Source organism: Corvus kubaryi, unplaced genomic scaffold (genome assembly GCF_017639235.1).
Source record: "Corvus kubaryi isolate FWS band 111438036 unplaced genomic scaffold, C.kubaryi_AGA036_p1.0 71, whole genome shotgun sequence".
NCBI classification, from domain to species: Eukaryota; Metazoa; Chordata; class Aves; order Passeriformes; family Corvidae; genus Corvus; species Corvus kubaryi.
Window position 1 is genome coordinate 13,678,192 of NW_024582059.1, and position 17,178 is coordinate 13,695,369.

Consider the following 17,178-nt stretch of genomic DNA (forward strand, 5'->3'; position numbering starts at 1 on the left):
TTTCTTTTCTTTTCTTTTCTTTTCTTTTCTTTTCTTTTCTTTTCTTTCCTTCTTTCTTTCCTTCTTTCCTTCTTTCCCTAGAAGGAAAAAGTCTGCTCAAAGCTCTGGTTCGCACATAACTGCAGCAGGAATTGGCACGATTTTGGATATGTTTAGAGGTACTAAAACTTCAAATAACTGCTTCAAATAATAGATTCAAATGGCTTTTACTTCAGGGTTAAGATATATTAAGATTTACATGGATACAAAGGTAGGAGGGCCTCTTGCAAGCAATGCTCTCAGCCTTTTGTGCTAAACTTCATATACAAGCAAAGAGAAGAGAGAACTTTCAGAAAGGAGGAAAAATGCTTCCTGCAGGCAAAATGTGAAGCAGGGGATTGAGGATGGTGAGCATAGATGTCTTTCCTGATACTGGCTCAGAGGTGTATGCTGTCTGCAGGCTTTGGTTGATACTGTTCTGGATCTTTTGCCCAGGAAAGGGCACTGAAGTATGCTATGTCTATTGTAGCACTTGCTGGAGGTGCATCTCTTTGCACTCCTGGGACTGTTTTGAAGGGGGATCTCTCAGTGGGAGAGCATCCTGTTGTTTGTGGTGCTGTTAGGCTCTGTGCAGGGAAATATCAATGAGTGTAGCTGGGTACCTGTCCTTGCCTAGTAATGATTGGGTGCTGGGAAGTGGGTGCGTGTATGGCAGCCAGACTTTGTGAAAAACATTGTGCAGCTCCTGAGAGCCACAGCTTAGAGCAACCACAGCAGTTGTTCAGTAAGCCAGCCTTCTGTATTTTGTAGCCATGTCTTTGTGTGCCAGAGATCACAAATTCCTGTTAGTGACTGCCATCACAGCTGCATTGAGATTTGCTGGCACAGATACCCTGTGCTGGCTTTCTAACACGTGCATGTTCTCAAAGAGGTTTGTTTACATCAACCTTTTGTTCACAAAAATCCTTATATCTGGCCTGTGTCCTGAAAATAAAGGGATCACATGCCTAGTAGCCTGGTAGCATCCCTAAAATAAAGGGTTGGTTAATGTACCCTGCTGTGCCTTCTTTTTAACGGCACAGTGTATTTTCACTGCTAGTTACTGAGGTATGAAAACATACATACATTTGTACACTGAGAAGTTTGTGCTTACTATAAACACTTTCCCTATTTGTTGGCTTTCCTTTTAGCAGCTGCGGTTTAAAACTGAGGCAAGCCAAAACTTATCATTATTCTCTGGCATGTGATAAGAACTGGTCTGTTGTTGCCAGAACAAATCAAACAGGGGGCTAGTGTTGTTTGCTTAGCTGACTATTTTTGTTTAGGTTTGGGGTTTTTTTGTTTTTGAAGTCTGCCATGCCAGTACATTCAGTCCCCATCAAAAGTAATAATTTGCCTTACCACTGAGGAGCCTTGCTGCCAGGTTTACATAAGGGATTGCAGCCAGGCAGCAGGCAGGGCTGCCCTCCAACAGCCATGGATTCTTCAAGAAAACGATTCAGGAAAGGGGTAAAGGTCTGGAGCAGTGGTGGGGAGCTGGTAAGCACGGTTGCCTTCTGCATCATTAAGCTCGTAGCAGCCTCTGGCAGGCCCTGTTCTGAGCCCTCAGAGAGGACTTTTTATGTAAAATGTTGTTGCTTTTTGCCACTTTTCTCTCTTTAGGTTGTGTTGAGTTAGTTTTTCCAAGCTGACTCATTTAACTTTGCAAGTACATTTGTCTCCACCCTCCTATGCAATCAATTCCCTTCTTTCTTGCATTGTGGGATGCTGGCAGCAGGAACTGCCTTACATAATGAGTTGTTAAGAAAAGCATTTAGTTTTCTAAAAACACAGCCACAAAGACATGTGATTTCTGTGTCTCTCCAAGGCAGGTGACTGTGAATGGCAAATCAGGGTGTGGTCTGAACTCTTCCTGGGTTCTTCTCCCCTGTCTATAGCCCAGATGTAATAACAGTTACAGAAACATGTAATTATGTAGATTTTTTCCATGCAAGTCACTTGGGTGGATTTCAGTGTACTTTTCCAAGCATTTGCCCTTTCTCTTCCACCCTGCACAGGTTACTCCTTTAAATTAGGCTTTGTCATTACACTATTCTAGCTTTCCTTTATATTTCTAGCCATTTTATCTTTGTCTCTCTTTGCAAGATTTACATGGTGACAAATTATGGCTTGTGGGATGGAGAACATTTTGAATCTGATGCTCTGACCTGTGGCACAGAAGTAGAAGTTCATCTTAGAAGCAAGAAGAATCATGTATGAAACAAAGATCTGGTGCCTATTCGAGGTAGAAGGCACATATGCACTTTTATTGTCATAATGTGCATATGGAAACAAAAGTTCTTCTTTTCAGTCCATGAGCCAAGTATATTAGCTTTTCCAGTTTCCTGGGACAGGATCCAGCAGCCTTAGAAATCAGAAAGGGACTACAGTAAATTCACAGTAATTGAGTAACAAAGCTGGAAAAAAAATACTGCCTTTCAGGCATTGCTCTCTCTGCTAGAAGGAGTCTTTATTTTGTTACCAGCTTTTGCTGCAAGGATGAAGTCCCTACATCTCATGAAGCTTGATGGCTTTCTGATACCGACTGGGCCAGATAATAGAATTGCTGAGGAAATAAAGGACAAACATCTGTATGATTTTTAAGTAATTCTTAAACAAAAGGATACATGACCTCTTATTGGAGAACACACAGTGAATAATGAGTTTAAGCCAACCTTGGAAATATTTGTGCTTCTGATATTTGTATTTATATAAACCAAGACAGCCATCACTAACCCATGTTTCAAGCAAGTAGGAAAGAAGCGGAGCCTCTACTGTGACTTGACTTCTTTTTACTTCAGGGAGTAGTTCCCTCTCCTGTAACTTCCTTAGCCTGTCTGCTGGTGCATTGTTCAGATGGGGAGGTTCAGCACAGAGTGCTTTGTTTCCGGTAGCTTTGCAGAGCAAGCAGTTTTCTACCACCTGAGGCTGTGAGGTATTCCTTCCCCTGTGGCTCTCCAGAGGGGACCTGGGCCTGTGTCCTGCAGGCAGTCCCCACAGGAAGATCAGCAGGCAGAGGTCACTGGGTTCTCAGTCAGGCTTGTTTGCTGCTGCAATTTCCCGGTTCAGCTGGAAGGGCTGTGCGTCTGGACGTTGTGTTCAGCACGTTGCAGCGTAGGCTGCTGGGTTCAGCTGTGACTTCCCATGACACACATGTATATTTTTAATCAAAGTGGTCAGCTGGCTGTCTAATAAGATGCAGAGTGTGGCAGGGCAGAGTTGTCATTCACTGCTCCTGTCACTTTGCTTGCATCAGTTTGGCTCCGAACTGTTTCTGTGTTGTAAAATCCTTCTCTTTCATGGTCAGTGGCCATGAGAGATTTCCTCTTGTTTTATCTGTTGTGAGGAGTATGATCCCAAGCTGACTGCTTGTCTACAAATTGCACTTTCTCTCATTGGCTCAGTGCCTTCCTCTTGGCTGGAGAGGGTTGTAGTTAGGAAGTGTGAAGATAGTTCTGTTCCTGTACCAAAGCTTTTCTTTTCATTATGCACCTGTTGAAATAGTGTGTTTGTGCTAGGGATGCCTGCAAAGAGAGGCCACTAGGTAGTTGCAAAGAAAAACTAAAAGCTGCTTGGTTGTTAATGACTTCCAGTTGTTAAGGCCTTGACAGGACTCTTGGAAACAAAAGATTCCACCACCAGTTCCTCAGGTCCTGTCACAGTCTCCAAGCTCTGTGCATTCAGAAGGTTTGAATCACATAGGGAGGAATTAATATCTAATAAAATAACATTTTTATTGTTCTACATTATGGTTAGGAACTATCTAGCCACTATAAAATGATTGGGAGCACTACTAACACTCCACCATGTTTTATAACATTTATAGGTATTTTCTTAAAAAACCACCCTGACACTTCAGAAACTGTCAAATTGGAAAAAAAACTCAAGTGACCACTGTTCTAACAGGGCTACTGAGCATCACAGAAAAGAAGTCACCTCTAAAATCTTGTTAGCTTTTGCTGGATTTATGCCCCTTGAGTAGAAAAATACGTTTTTTTCCCAAGACTCTGAAAGGTGGTTGGGAAGTTGAAAACTTACAGACCTTACCCATGTTGTTCTGAATGTTCCTGATAATGAAATGTATGCTGAACTTTTGTTTGCCTGCATTATCCACTTGTGCCACTCCTGACAGGAGTGTCCTGCAGCGGGACAGCGGTGTGTTCACAGCCTGGACACGTACAGAGCAGCTGGGCTCAAAGCAGATGTTACAAATGAGGGGCACAGCAGTGAGCTGTGCTGATTAAGCCCAGCATCGCTGTATCTGGCTGTGCATAAACAACCATCTGTTGTTCCTTGCTGTACACACGGCTGGGTGCAGGAAGAAGCCCTAGGGCTGACCTGAGAGGGCTGTGTTCTGCTCAAATGCACTCAGGTTTTAATGGATCTGGTCAGAGTTGCCTTTTAGCAGGATCTCCCTTGCTTCTGTGGCAGATGAATCTTGCAGCTCTAGGCAGAGGGCTGGAGTTATTCTCACCCAGCTCTAAAACTCTTTGTTTTAGTGCTTCCCAGCCAGAGTTGATCTCTCCTGCCGAGTCATCTTTTTCCCACCAGCTCTCCCGGGAGCCAGGCCGGCCACTGGGGCACTGGTGCAAAGGGAGGACTCCTTTCAGTCACGTCATCAGCTGAAGGAGAGGAGCTATTCCTGGAGGGTTTTTTCTGGACAGTGACTCTGCCAGACTGCCTCCCTTGCCAACACGGACAGCAGTTTATCTTTCAGTGGAGTAAAAAGTCGCGTGCAGCAAACGTGAATGGTGTGGCTTGTTCCTCTGCTTTCCTCAGCTCCTTCCCATATCCTTGTTTTTCATAAGGCTAAGGATAAACTACAGGCATGTCACTTGAAGGCGTTTTAGGAAGCAGGGAACATGAAGGGTGAAGAGGTATGGACTTCAGAAGATAGTAATTTTGTAGAGGATTGGGAGGATGTTTTTGGAAGACGTGAGGGTGTGAAAACAGTGACATTTTTGGTAGGTAATATAAATCATGGCGGGAGTACCAGGGACTAATTTCAATTTTTTTTTTTTTAAACCTTTTTGCTAACAAATGAATGCGTTTTCTTCGTTGTGTTCAATGACATTTTCATATTGGTGTGAAACAGCTGGACTTTTAAAGAGCTTTTGTGCAGACAGTTTTATAGAAATAACAAATAAGTGTTTTAAAGAAATAACAATTTAGAGGAGTGGGAGAAATGTGACTGGACACTAAAATTTAGGAATTTCATTAGATTAGCAGAGCTTTGGAGAAAGCCTGCTTTGAAAATAACATGTACCAGACTGGACTCCTGCTTGTTTGCTTGCTCTCCCGTGCTGCAGCGCTTGAACTAACTGGTGCAAATGAAGAACCGAGTGACCTTGTCACTCAGCGTGCTTTACCCTGTTCCCACAGCAGATTAGCTGGCACAACCATTCATTACTTGTTGCTTTCCTAGGAGACCCTTTAGGGACCTACTCCCAATCTACCCCCTTCTCCAGGATAGAGGCCAAGAAATAATTTCTGGGCTATCCCATGGGGCCAGAGTCCTTTGGAACAAGTTAAAGCAGCTGACAAGCGGGTGTGGCAGTGCTTGCAAAGGACGCTGCTGTTTAACGAAGAGCAGCCACAGCAGCAAATCCAGGTCTCCAGGGAGCATGGGGCATCCCTTGCAATGGGAAATGAACTTCTGTGCTTGTCTATTGGATGAGATCAGGAGTGCTGAGAGCCTGAAGCTCTGAGAAGCTTTCAGTTTGGTCCACACTTTTCTCTTGTCCCTGCAAGTTTAAAGAACAGTTCTGGAATATGTTTCCTCCTTAACAGATTTTAACTAGCTTTAAAATGTAATTTGACCTCTAAGTTGCAGAAAGGAACAGAAAAGCTACCCAATATATTCTCCACAGATATGCCAACAAGGCTTATATTTCTATGCCAGTGCAAAAAAGAACAGGGGTAAAATGAAGTCAGCTGAGAGCAATCTGCTTCTCTTTTGGACAAGAGGAGTGTCAGTTATGAAAATAAGTAAGAAAATTCTGCAAATTACATCTAGACAGTTTACCTAAGGTTTGGTGTTCCTAAACAGAGGCAACTGTAATTTGTAAGAACATTAAAACTTCACTATCATCTTTGATGAATTACATCAGTAGTTGATTATTCTCACCACTTTAAAATATCTAATTTCTAGGCATAATTTGCCTATCTTGGACTTCCAGCCATTGAGTCTTGGTCAGTTTGTGAGCACTAGGTCAAGTATTAATGTTTCCTGCATGCACAGATGATTTTCTTTGAAAAGTACTAAATGTGTGGGTTTCGGTTTTTTGTGCCCTTCATGGGTTGTCTCTTAGCACTCTTCAGTTTTGCCTAACTTGCTTGGGAATGGGAATTCCTGAACTGATCAGAGTCTTTTGTAGCAACCAACCCAGTAGGAAATACAGACGTAATCCACATTTTCCATGTAATAGCCATGTTGATGTCTCTGAGGATGATGATAATTTCTTCAGCCACACAGTCACTTAGGGCTTGTAAGCAGGATGTTGTGTCCCCCATCTTGCACATAGTTCCCAGATTTTACTCTTATGTGGTTGTACTGAAAGTTTTAATGCTGGCTTGCACACAACATACAAAAACAACAGCCAGTATAATTTTACCTTTACTTACAAATCATTGAAACATTGTTAAGTGAAACGGGGCTGAGTACCAGCTTTGCAAAGTCACTGTTACTGCTTTTAAATCTTTGTGAGGATTCCCCTTTCACTAAATTATGTTTCTGACATGTTAGTTGATCTTTCTTCCTGTTTATGCCCTTTTGGTGGGGGCCTTTTTAATTGCTTTGTTTGGACATGAAGGGCTATGGTTTCCAAGTCCAGTTTCTATTTACATGTGACTTGCTTATTTCATATGTGCACACAAATCTTCTGGCCTGTGGGAGATTTTCCAGGGTATTTATCATTTGTAATGGCAGATGTTCATATGCATAGACACTTCAAAGAGGAAAATGTGTGTATTAATATATGTATGTGTACGTAAATAGTGGCATTTTTAATTTTGGTGGTATTTTGAAAAGTACATTCTTTAATTTTCAGTCTGGCAATATCTTTCCTTTGCATTTCATGTTTTGCCAGAGGGAAAATATTGTGTAACTTAATAAACATAGTGGGAATAAATTGATGATATTGAGCAGCATCCAAAAAGCCCTTAGATTTTGTCAGTCTAGTCAAGATCACCTTTTTTTTCCTTTTTTTTTTTTTAATAGTATCTGATTTGTGTGTGACTGTGCAGTGAAGCAAGGGATAACTGCTTTTCAGGAGGCAGACACAACCACATCCTCACAAAATCCATTATTTAGATCACATATCTTGTATCCTCTGGTGCTGCTCACAGATCCTCTTCTCTTCTTGCTTTATATGCTGAGAAAATTACTTGGCAGCAAAGTATGAAAAGGAAAGAAAGAGGAGACAGCACTTCTGTAATGATGATTGACAGGAGACTTCCTTTCCAAACGTGTGGTTGTTCTTTAAACTTTGCTGAAGAAAAGTGATTATTCATATTTAGTTCCAGCCAGTGTTTTTTTTCCTTTGTTGAAACTCAGTAAGAAATTTGCAAATCAAATAGTTTGAACACAGGTGTTGCCTTGGTGCAGGTGCTGAAGTGTGGCGGTATGTGTTGGTATTTCAAGGGACTTTATCATTTTTATTGTTATTTGCTGTCTATTTTCCTGAAGTATTTACAATACACTTGGGACTGTGCAGTCGGTGGAGAGGATGCTGTGCCTGTCCTGAGAGAGGGTTTTTCCTCATCCTTTGTTTCTATGGTTGGTGGTACCATAAAGGGCTTCTGTGGTGCATTGTTGCTGCCAACAGATGAGTTTGGCCTTTCTGAGAAATAGGAATGCACGAACTATATGAAACTTGCAGAAGAGGTTTTGTCTTCCATGTTTAACATGGGAGAACAAATTCAACAAGTACAAGAAAATCCAAAATACAATGTTGTATAATTCCAGGTTTTATGTGTGATAGCCCAGCTTGAGTTACGCAAGTTAAAAAAGATTGTAAGAGGGCAGGGGGAGGGTAGGAATTCCTGCCTCTGTCAAGTAGCAAGTTGGTTTGAGTGTAAACATGTGTGAAGGAAGTGGAATTGTTTGGAGATAAGACTGCAGTTTTCTGGCATCTTTTGTGTGCCTGCTTTGTGCCACAAATAAATCACTTGTGGTCCATGCCCATGAACAGGGGAGGTGAAGAATTAAGATTTGTGTTCTTGTTTAGCAGTTGAGAGATTCAAAAGGCCCATTGAGACTGTGTGAGCTGAACTAAGGTGACCTTCATCCTGTACTACCACTCTTACCAATGGTTGGCCACAGTCCCTGAAAGGAGTTTCTAAAATTTCACTCTGACATTTCTTCAGTGTTACAATCTTTTGTTGCAGTGTCTGCAGCTGCTCTCGAAATAGTTAAAACTTAGGGAGACCAGCAGTGCTAGCAACAACCAACGAGAATTTTTTCAACTTTGGTCGCCTTTCTTTCAACAGTTGTTGAAGTTGCATGCCAGTGGGTGCAGGGAAACATGAGCTCTTGTACGTCTTAGTTGTGATGGTTTTGGCAATGTTAAAAGAGACATATGAGGATGCAAAGGAGAAAACTGATACCCATTGAGGAGATTGCAAAAGAAGAGAACAGAAACAAAAGGTGGATCTGAAGGTGTTGATGGCACAGGGAGCCCTGCATCTTTACTGTTGGCATCTGGTTGATTTTAGCATGATGCCACAAGCTAACCTTCTTCATTGATGCTAATCCATAAATTAATCTTTCTGGTTGTTACAGGTTGTTGTGTTAGTGAATTCTTTGTCAAGGAGCTTAGTACTTTTAAGCTTATTTATACAAGCAAGTCCCATGGAAGTTATGACAACAGCTAGTGTATAAATTCATAGTACAGCAGCTATTTGAGTTATCCCACTTCTGTTTATACAGCAAGCTGCTCTGGAGAACCCTGACTCCTTGCCCACATGGATGGGTCCTTAGTTAAATGTGGAAAATTAATTTTTTTTAATGGCATCCTGATGGTAACACTCAGTTTATAGAAGTGTAATAAACTATGAATAATTGTGTGTGTATAAAAAAGGACTGGCCAGGAAAAGACAATTTGATTTATTGTTGAATTGTGAAACGGTACAAGGTGCTTTTGTTTTATACTGAAGTAATTTTATGTATCAGAGTAAAATCTTTCTCTCATAGTTTTAGTTGCTTATGAGTACATATAGTGCATTTAATTTAATAGGAAGTCATCAAGATACTCATTTAATTGCCACAGATAAGAGCAGCCCAGATCCATGATGGCAGAGTGCTTTATCAGCATTGCTGACTTGCCTAAAAAGGGGCCCTGTGCTGTGCCTGGCGTGACTGTCACAGCAGAACAGGCTTGTGCTGAGGCAATGGGCAGAAGCATTACTAATGCACTTCTTCCAGTCAGCCAGCTGACAGCAGATATTAGACAGTTCAGGGTACTGAAGCGAAGCCATGTCTCAATTGACCCCCATGCCTCTACTCCATGCCACTGCTTTGTGAGGCTGCAGCTGCCCACTGCTCTTGATTTCAACAGAAAACGCCCCTGCCTCCTGCTGATAAAAGATCAGATCTGTTGGGCATCCCTGCGAAATGTCTGATAGCCTCTGCTAACCTGAGGGTGTCGGCTGCTTCTCCAGAAAGCTGATGTGGTTCATGTCTAGTTTGCGTGACCTACATCTCTAAGGAAGTCTTAAACAGGTACTATGCTCCTGCTACAGCTTTCTTCCAAGTCAGCAGTAGCCCTCACTAGGGTTGAACCGGGTGGTACTTTTAATACTGACTTGAATTTTTGAAGATTGATATGTGCCATTATGTTTGTACCACCTAAAGTGTTGAAAGGTTCTATTCTCTTAGGCCCCTTTATCAGATTAGGATCATCCCCTTCCCCATCACACGAACTATGCAGTGTGATAACATCGTTCACAGGCAGGGCAGCAGCAGAAGTGTTTCTGTCCAATGTTGGGGGAAATGGAAAGCCATTCCTCAGGCTGTCTGGGCAGAGGAGCCAAGTAAAACCTTGGGTATGCTCCATCAGTAGCCATTAAATGTTTCAGTGCAAGACCTTAGTGGATTTTGTGCTGTTCGTTTTCCAAGGCTGCTGTGTCCTGGCAAGTGGCACACCCCTTGTGTGGGGTTTTTTTGCTGCTGCTCTTCCAGCACCAAACTTCTACCCAATAAAATGGTGTGATTTGTTGTTTCAGAGCAGTATTTGGTCAGTAGCCACAGATGTAGAAGCAGGAGTGCTTGAGGATAGCCCACTGGGAACATGAGTTGGGCTCTACAGTTGTCTCTTCAGTTCAAATATTAAGAAGAGTTTTCTTTGCAGTCGGTCAGAATTGGGTGGCCAACTACAGCACAAACCTTTCAAACCGCAGTAGGATCTACTGCAACAGGAAGGGATCAAGTTAAGAGGTTGTGCCAGCCCTACTAGACACGGTGAAGGTGTGAGGGCAGAGCCAGAGCAGCCCCGCGAAGGTGTCGCGGAGCGGTGCGGGGTGTGGGTGCACGGCGAACCCCCTGCCCGGGGCACCGCGCCTGCCCCTCCCGGCGCGGAGCCGGCGCCGCTGCGGCCGTGGGGAGGGAGCTCGGGAGACACTACATTGCACCCTGAGCAAGTTTAGGAAGAAGGGCGGTGGGTTACTGAAAGGGATACAGAAGACCTTGGGGGGTCTTTCTGTTCAAAGGTGTCCTGTAGCGATTAGAGCTCAGCTTGTAGCATCTCTTGCAGGCCCAAAACCAAGAGGACATGAGAAGCCGCTTTTGCTTAACCCGTGCCGGCCAAACCCGGTGGGGCGAGCAGGGACAGGGGCCGGGGCGGGTGTCGCAGCTGTGGGGCCGGGCCGGCGCTCTGGGCGCTGGGGCGGGCCGTCGTCAGCCGCCAACCCGGGCCCGGCGGCCCCTTCGCCCCTCCCCGGGGCCGGGCGCTCCCCGCGGCGAAACGCTGGCGGCGCTGCGGGCGCGGCGAGAGGCGCGGCGGGCGGCCGGGCGGGCAGCGGCTCCATGGCCAGCATGGCGTGCGAGGTGATGCCCCTGCAGAGGTACGTGTCCGGCCGGGGCAGGCCCGGGATCCAGCGCGGGCTTCTGCCGGGCTGCCCGGCACGGGGGAGCCGGGACTCCGGTCCCGCCTGGAAGCGGGGATACCCGCCCGGGAGTGGGATACCCGCCCGGGAGTGGGGTTCCCGCCCCGGCACCGGGGCAGTGCAACAAGTCGGGTTATTAGCGGGTCTCCGGGGGTAGGGGATCTTTGGCTTCCTGGGGCGGAGAGGGGGCTCGATGTAGCGCCCCGAAATCCACACAGCGCTCTCCGTGAGGGGTGGGAGCAGCTCTGAGGTGTACCGGGAGCCCGGACAGCGCTGGGGCTCCGCCGGCTCCGTGCGCCCGGGCGGACCCGAGCCCTGCGGCGGCTGCCCGCGGCGGGGCTGTGCTGCGGTGCGGGAGCTGCCCCTGCGCACAGCCCACCTCCGGCTGTCAGCTCGCACAGCCAGCCTGCCGCAGCATGGGCGGCAGGTTTAGTTTTGGGAGGAAAAGGGCTGGGTGTTTCCAGGGTGCCGACGCACACCTCCCTTCAGCACCAGCTGTGAGCAAGTACCTGTGGTGGCATGTGCTCCCGCCACACTGTGGCAGGGACAGCTGCAGTCAAGGTGCTGAAATGGCAGGGCACAGACCCACTGCGGGGAGGAGTGTAAACATCCCTTTCACTGGGTCATCAAATTCTTTTTTTTTTTATTTTTACCTCTCATTCAGTTCTCAAAATTAAGCGGTCCTTATCTCCCCTAGTAGTATTTGAATGGCCTGAATATCAATCTTTCTGGAATCTATAAAACAGTAAATAGAAAATTTACTGTGCCATTTCAGCACTGTGGTGGTGCTGTTTCAGCAGAAGCTGCAGAGTTGCTGCTTCCTTGAACACCATAAAATAGTAACTAAAATTGCTGCCCAAACTGTTACTGTCTTGGTAAAGTGCAGGGTCCTCTGCAGGTAGATGTGGAGAAAGTCTCTTTGGCACTAATGCAGTCGTGAGGTTCCATGTTGATGACTGCAGAGAAACGGAAATATGGTTTGAATGTCTTAAAGAAGTGGTCATGGTGTATCATTTCTATTTGAAGGACCAGTCTCACATAATATTTTTAACCTTTCTATGTTCCCAAGGATCTGACTGTCCTACCAGCAGTCGGAACAAGTGGTTGTTATTATGCTCTTGACTCTTCACCCAGGGGAACATAGGTTTCACAGGCTGGCTCTGATTAGACTCTTTGTTGTTGTTGCAAGGACTAAGTCTCGATCAGTTAGAGATGCAGTCAGCACTTCAAAAGTGAGGAATTTTCTTCAAACTCCATTAAGCCTTAAGCATGGTACAGAATTGTTTTGAGTTTTTCAGTTAAAATAATTCCCTAAATTCTGGCTCCTTTTCCATGTCCTTGATCTATTTTTAGTCTGCATATACTGTACTTTTTAGCATCTAATTTTCTTTGGCACAGATTGCCAGATCCCTTAACAGTGGCATTCTCCAGGCTGCACCTTTATTTTCTGTTCTTCCCTGTATAATGTTGTCTCCTTCCTTTGGGAAGAGTTTTGCTGGCTTTGAGCATTTTTTGTCAGCTTTGGGAAAGGTTTTACCTCTAGTATTGGCTAGTACCAGCGTGGATAACACTTTGTGCTTCCTGTGGGGTGGACAGGCTGATGTTGCTGTTCCAGCTGAGGGCATGGACAAATTGCAGTGTATGGTTCCTGTTACTGGGTTTAGATCAGAGATGGGGCACACTTCAGGTGCTGTGATTTAGGACACATGCCAAGCTGAAAGAATCTGTCTTTCTCTCTCAAGAAAGGGAATGAGCTGCCTGCAGTAACCACACTTGGTTCCCTTTCTGGGTGAGTGAACTCCCTCTTGCCCATCTCCTGGAGGTGCCCTGCTCCATGCTCTTTGGGGCCCCAAGGCTGGCCATGCTGTGCCTGCCGTGGAAACCCTCCTATGCTGAAGCAATCCAAATGTGTAGCTGGTGTGTAAAACTTGGGAGAGGGAGAAGGGCTCTGTATCAATCAAGATATGTGTGAGCTGTGAGTCTGTCTCCCAGAAAATCATATACTGTGCTTGCACAGAGCCATATGTACTATATGTTATCATTCTATACATAGATATTTGTGGAATGGCATGGGATGGGGTATGGTGACCTGCTGTGGAGGAGTGACAGTGGGGATGTCAGGGTTATGTTTCATTGCATGGGAAGAGGTGGAAGGCCAAATGTGTTGTACCCTCACTGCAGTAGGTACTATATTGCCCAAGTGCTGCAGAAGGCACCGGTGAATGTCACATGGATTGCATTACTGATTTTCCAACAGCTTATCCACCAGTAATTGTCTCTTCTATTGCCATTAGGCCACCATCTTTTCAGAACAGCATTAGCTTACTTTGGTATCCTAGCTTCCTAGTTAGAGCGTTACTAATGCTGTTAATGCATGTTTGAATTCATGTATTCCAGCTCAGTCTATTGCAGATTTAACAACAGCTGTGCAAAGCCAGAGGGCTGCCTTTGCCAAGCATATCTACCAGTTTCTGTAGGAGATAAGAAAGGCAGGTACATGCTTGGGCCTTGTTTGTGATAGCTGGCCTCTGTTGCTTAACAAGTCAAGGTAGTGGAAGAGTGAAGCCATCAGAAATATTTTTAGCAAGTGTATATGATTGCAGCAGGGAGGGTGACTGATTTGTTTCTAACCTGTACAGCAGCAGTGGTCTGCATGGGCAGCCTCACTTGCAGTTATCAGGATTGTTTGATTTACCTTACTGGTTGGTTTGTTTGGGGTCTTTCACAAATACCCAGCAGTTTAGCATGAGAACACCATTTGTATTCCACCACACTTTTTTTTTTTTTTTTTTTGGGTGTCTGCTGTGTTCTCTTTATCACATTTGTAAACATTTGTCTGTGTAAAGTTGTATTGTAAATAAGTCTGATCTTTTGGACTTCGCTATCGCTTTCTATCTGAAGTGCTGGGAGTACTTGACAAGCCCTTATGAAGTATGTTCTGGAATATGGATGTGAAGTGAAGTATGCTCTCTGAGAGTGGAGAGAACTTGTATCTAATTTTTTCTTTGTTTGCTTTGGGTTTGGGTGGGTTTTTTTTCTGATGGAAGAATGAAGAGGAATTCAAACCTGTGGTTCTCATCTTCCTCAAGTCATAGCTTTTTGGAAAATGGTATGTGAATTTTTCGTCTTCCAAACTCAGATTTGACCCACAGCTGGGTACCCTGTCTTGTCACAGCTGTGACATGAGTGTAGGAGCCTGTGGAAGCTCTTCCTCAGTACCACTGGGCATGGAAGGCTCTGACTAAAAGAAGAAATTGGTGTGGAAATTTTCTTTTCTGTTTGTCTCTGGGGTGTCCACCTGATTAAGCAAGAAAATATGAATATTTACCTAAAAACTGGCCTCTCAGATACCTTTATTTGAAGTGTGCAAGCTTTTAACAAACAATCCTGTAACTGAAATCGCTGGTTACCTAGTAACAGTTCTTCACCATTATAATGCAACAGGTATCTGTGTGTTATGCAACTTCACTGTTAAATTCTGAGAAGAGGTGAGACTTTGGCTGGTACATTCATTCTGCCTCTTTCTGAGCCATTTTCTAGTTTTATCCTAGTGAGGACTACTGCCAAACCACAAGTAAAAGGAAAGACTGCCCCATCTTTCATAATAAGACCCAACTAGCTTAAGAAGTGAAACAACAAAAGTGAGCTATTTAACATTGACGTCATTTTCTAAAAGATAAACATATTTTCAATCTAGGAGGATAGTAAGCAGAAAATAATTATACGAAATTATGCTGTCAAGGGCTCCAGGATATTCAGTTATGTTAATATAAATGGAAAATCTGCTTATAACTCACAGTGGCACTTAATCAGCAAGAAGTTCTGCTCATTTCAGCTTGCCATGGGAAAGCCTATACCTCCCTGATCTCTGATGTTGCTTTGAAGTAGGAGGAGATGTGCAAAACACCTTCAGTGTACATTTTTTCCTGTTCAGGTAGTATGCTTCAGTCTCGGTGCCGCCTCACGCATAGCCTGTGCAGTTGTGCTTATGGATAGATGCCTATGCAGTGGAATTTAGTTGAGAGATCTTTAGGAAAAACACTGCTGAAGAAACAGCTTTGGGGAAGATGGTGGGATCTTTTGGAGTTTAATATTTAAACCAATAGCAGTTCACCCCCACCCAAGTAATTGGAGATATTTTGCAATTGTATGATATTTTTGCAGAATAGGTGAGTTCAGAATAAAGAAGCTGGGTTGTCAGCTTTGGATTTTGATATGTGGCTCATTTGCTGAGTAGCTTACTTAAGTTTCTGTGGTAGGTGTGGTTGGGTATAGGCACAACTATTGTGAAGACTGGATATAAATATCTGAAACAACATGTTATGGTTTTCACTTACTAAAGTTGCTCTTCGGGGAAAATGAAATGTTGGCATGGAAATAATTCTCACAGGAAAATAGCTGTTAAGCATTTGTTTTTTAAACAGTGCATGTATGGCATTCCCTCCTTCCCCTCTGTTTAAGGATATAGAGCAAGGGTGGCATTGCTCAAGGATTGATGGTAGGTCCTGACTGTAATGATGACCATTGTATCACCACACTGTTATGATGTTAGATTTAATTTATGGTTACTCTTGTATCAAGGATGGTATTATTCTTTCTTCTTTTGCATAATGTACCTCAGTATTTATTTGAAGGAAGCTTATTTTGCAGGATTTATTTGAAGGCAAAAGCTTGTGTTGCCTGCTATTTCTCATTTGCGAAAACATTGCCTTTTACCCACTGCTGCGAAGCACAAGCTAGGAGTAAATAGCTCTACTGAGAAAATAAGCATGCAATAAATTTTCATGAGCTGTTTCAATCTTGCATTTTTTGCAACATCGAAATAACTTTTATGGGGAAATGACTTGGGTGGGTGAAGAAGTGCTGAAAAATTTGTGAATAAGATGAGACTTTCAGCAAAAAGCACTACTGTGGTCTCAAAATCAGTGTTTCCTTGAAGCTGTTTTTAGTGTTGTTGGTGTTGAATGGCATAATAAATAAATAAGCAATATTGTTAAAATCCTCTGTAGTTGCAAAAATTGTATGACTTTTAATCCAAGGAGGTATAAGTGTTCTGAATGATGAGAAGAAAACAAGAGGGAGATAAGTTTGAAGTCTTAAGAAGTTGCCCAAGCTTAGCCTTCCTTCTCCTCCCTCCAAAACCTGCATTAACTTTTGATATCATTAGTAGTTTGCTGCCACTGAATTTTTCAATGCCGTTTTGTTTGATTGCATTAAAAATAAAAGCAGCTATTGCTTTGCATTAAAAAAGTGTTCTCACTAAAAACCAATTAAATTTCTTTTGAAGTCAAGAATTTCTGTGGTAGAATAGAAAGCAAGCCATTCCCTTATCTAACATTTGAGGTCGGAACAAACAGAGCCTATGGCAAGGCATTAGGAAAACATGACCTTGGCTGAGCAGCAAGACCCTGACAGTGTCTAGGCCCTTCATCTTCAGTGCAAAATGTTGACCCATGAGTCAAAGTACATTTTTGTAATTGTAAAAAAAAAAAACAAAACAAAACCAATCAAAAAAACCCCAAAAAAACCCCAAGAAACAAAACAACAGCAACCAAAAAAAAAAAAAGAAAACCACAAAAAGAACCCTGAAGCCAAAATCTAGAGTATTTTTTTTTTTTAATTTCATCAACTAAATGTCCCATTTATGTTTTGAAAAGAGATGCAGAATAGGAAAGCAGCAGTAGCTTTGTAATGGAGGTTCCAGTGCCAGGAAGCTTAGACAGAAGAAGTGGTGATAATTAAGTGCAGGTAAAACAAGGAGGAAGGACCCTGAGCCACTCTCTGACCTGCAGTGGGAGCGAGCTCAGGCTGGCGAGGAGAGGGTTGAGACAGGGGTATTCCTTGTGCTGGTAAATTGGCAATTTTCCATCTAAATGGGTGTTCTACAACAGGCTCAGCAGCTCCCTTATTCTGCCTGAAGGGTGAGATGATTTAAAGGTTGGACTTGATCTGAGAGGTCTTTTTCACTCTCAGCAATTCTATGGTTCTATGAGATGTCAGAAAAAAGGAAGACTGTGATTGCCTGTTCAAGAATGTCAGGGGTGAATGGTTGCCTGT

At 43.7% G+C, this 17,178-nt stretch overlaps 1 protein-coding gene across 7 annotated transcripts in view; it reads left to right on the top strand.

Annotated features, from left to right (window-relative positions):
- The window catches only part of FAM13A (family with sequence similarity 13 member A), a 123,345-nt gene that overhangs the window by 51,887 nt on the left and 54,280 nt on the right, over nucleotides 1-17,178 (top strand). Inside the window, exon 1 of one of the 7 annotated variants that reach the window (XM_042049436.1) lies at nucleotides 10,991-11,079. The exons of 5 other annotated variants lie outside the window; for them this stretch is intronic. In XM_042049436.1, coding sequence (XP_041905370.1) covers nucleotides 11,042-11,079 — 38 coding nt within the window. In that variant the 5' untranslated portion in view covers nucleotides 10,991-11,041. Of the gene's footprint in view, nucleotides 1-10,990; nucleotides 11,080-17,178 lie in introns of those variants that run through there. One more of the 7 variants, XM_042049437.1, reaches the window with a different exon arrangement.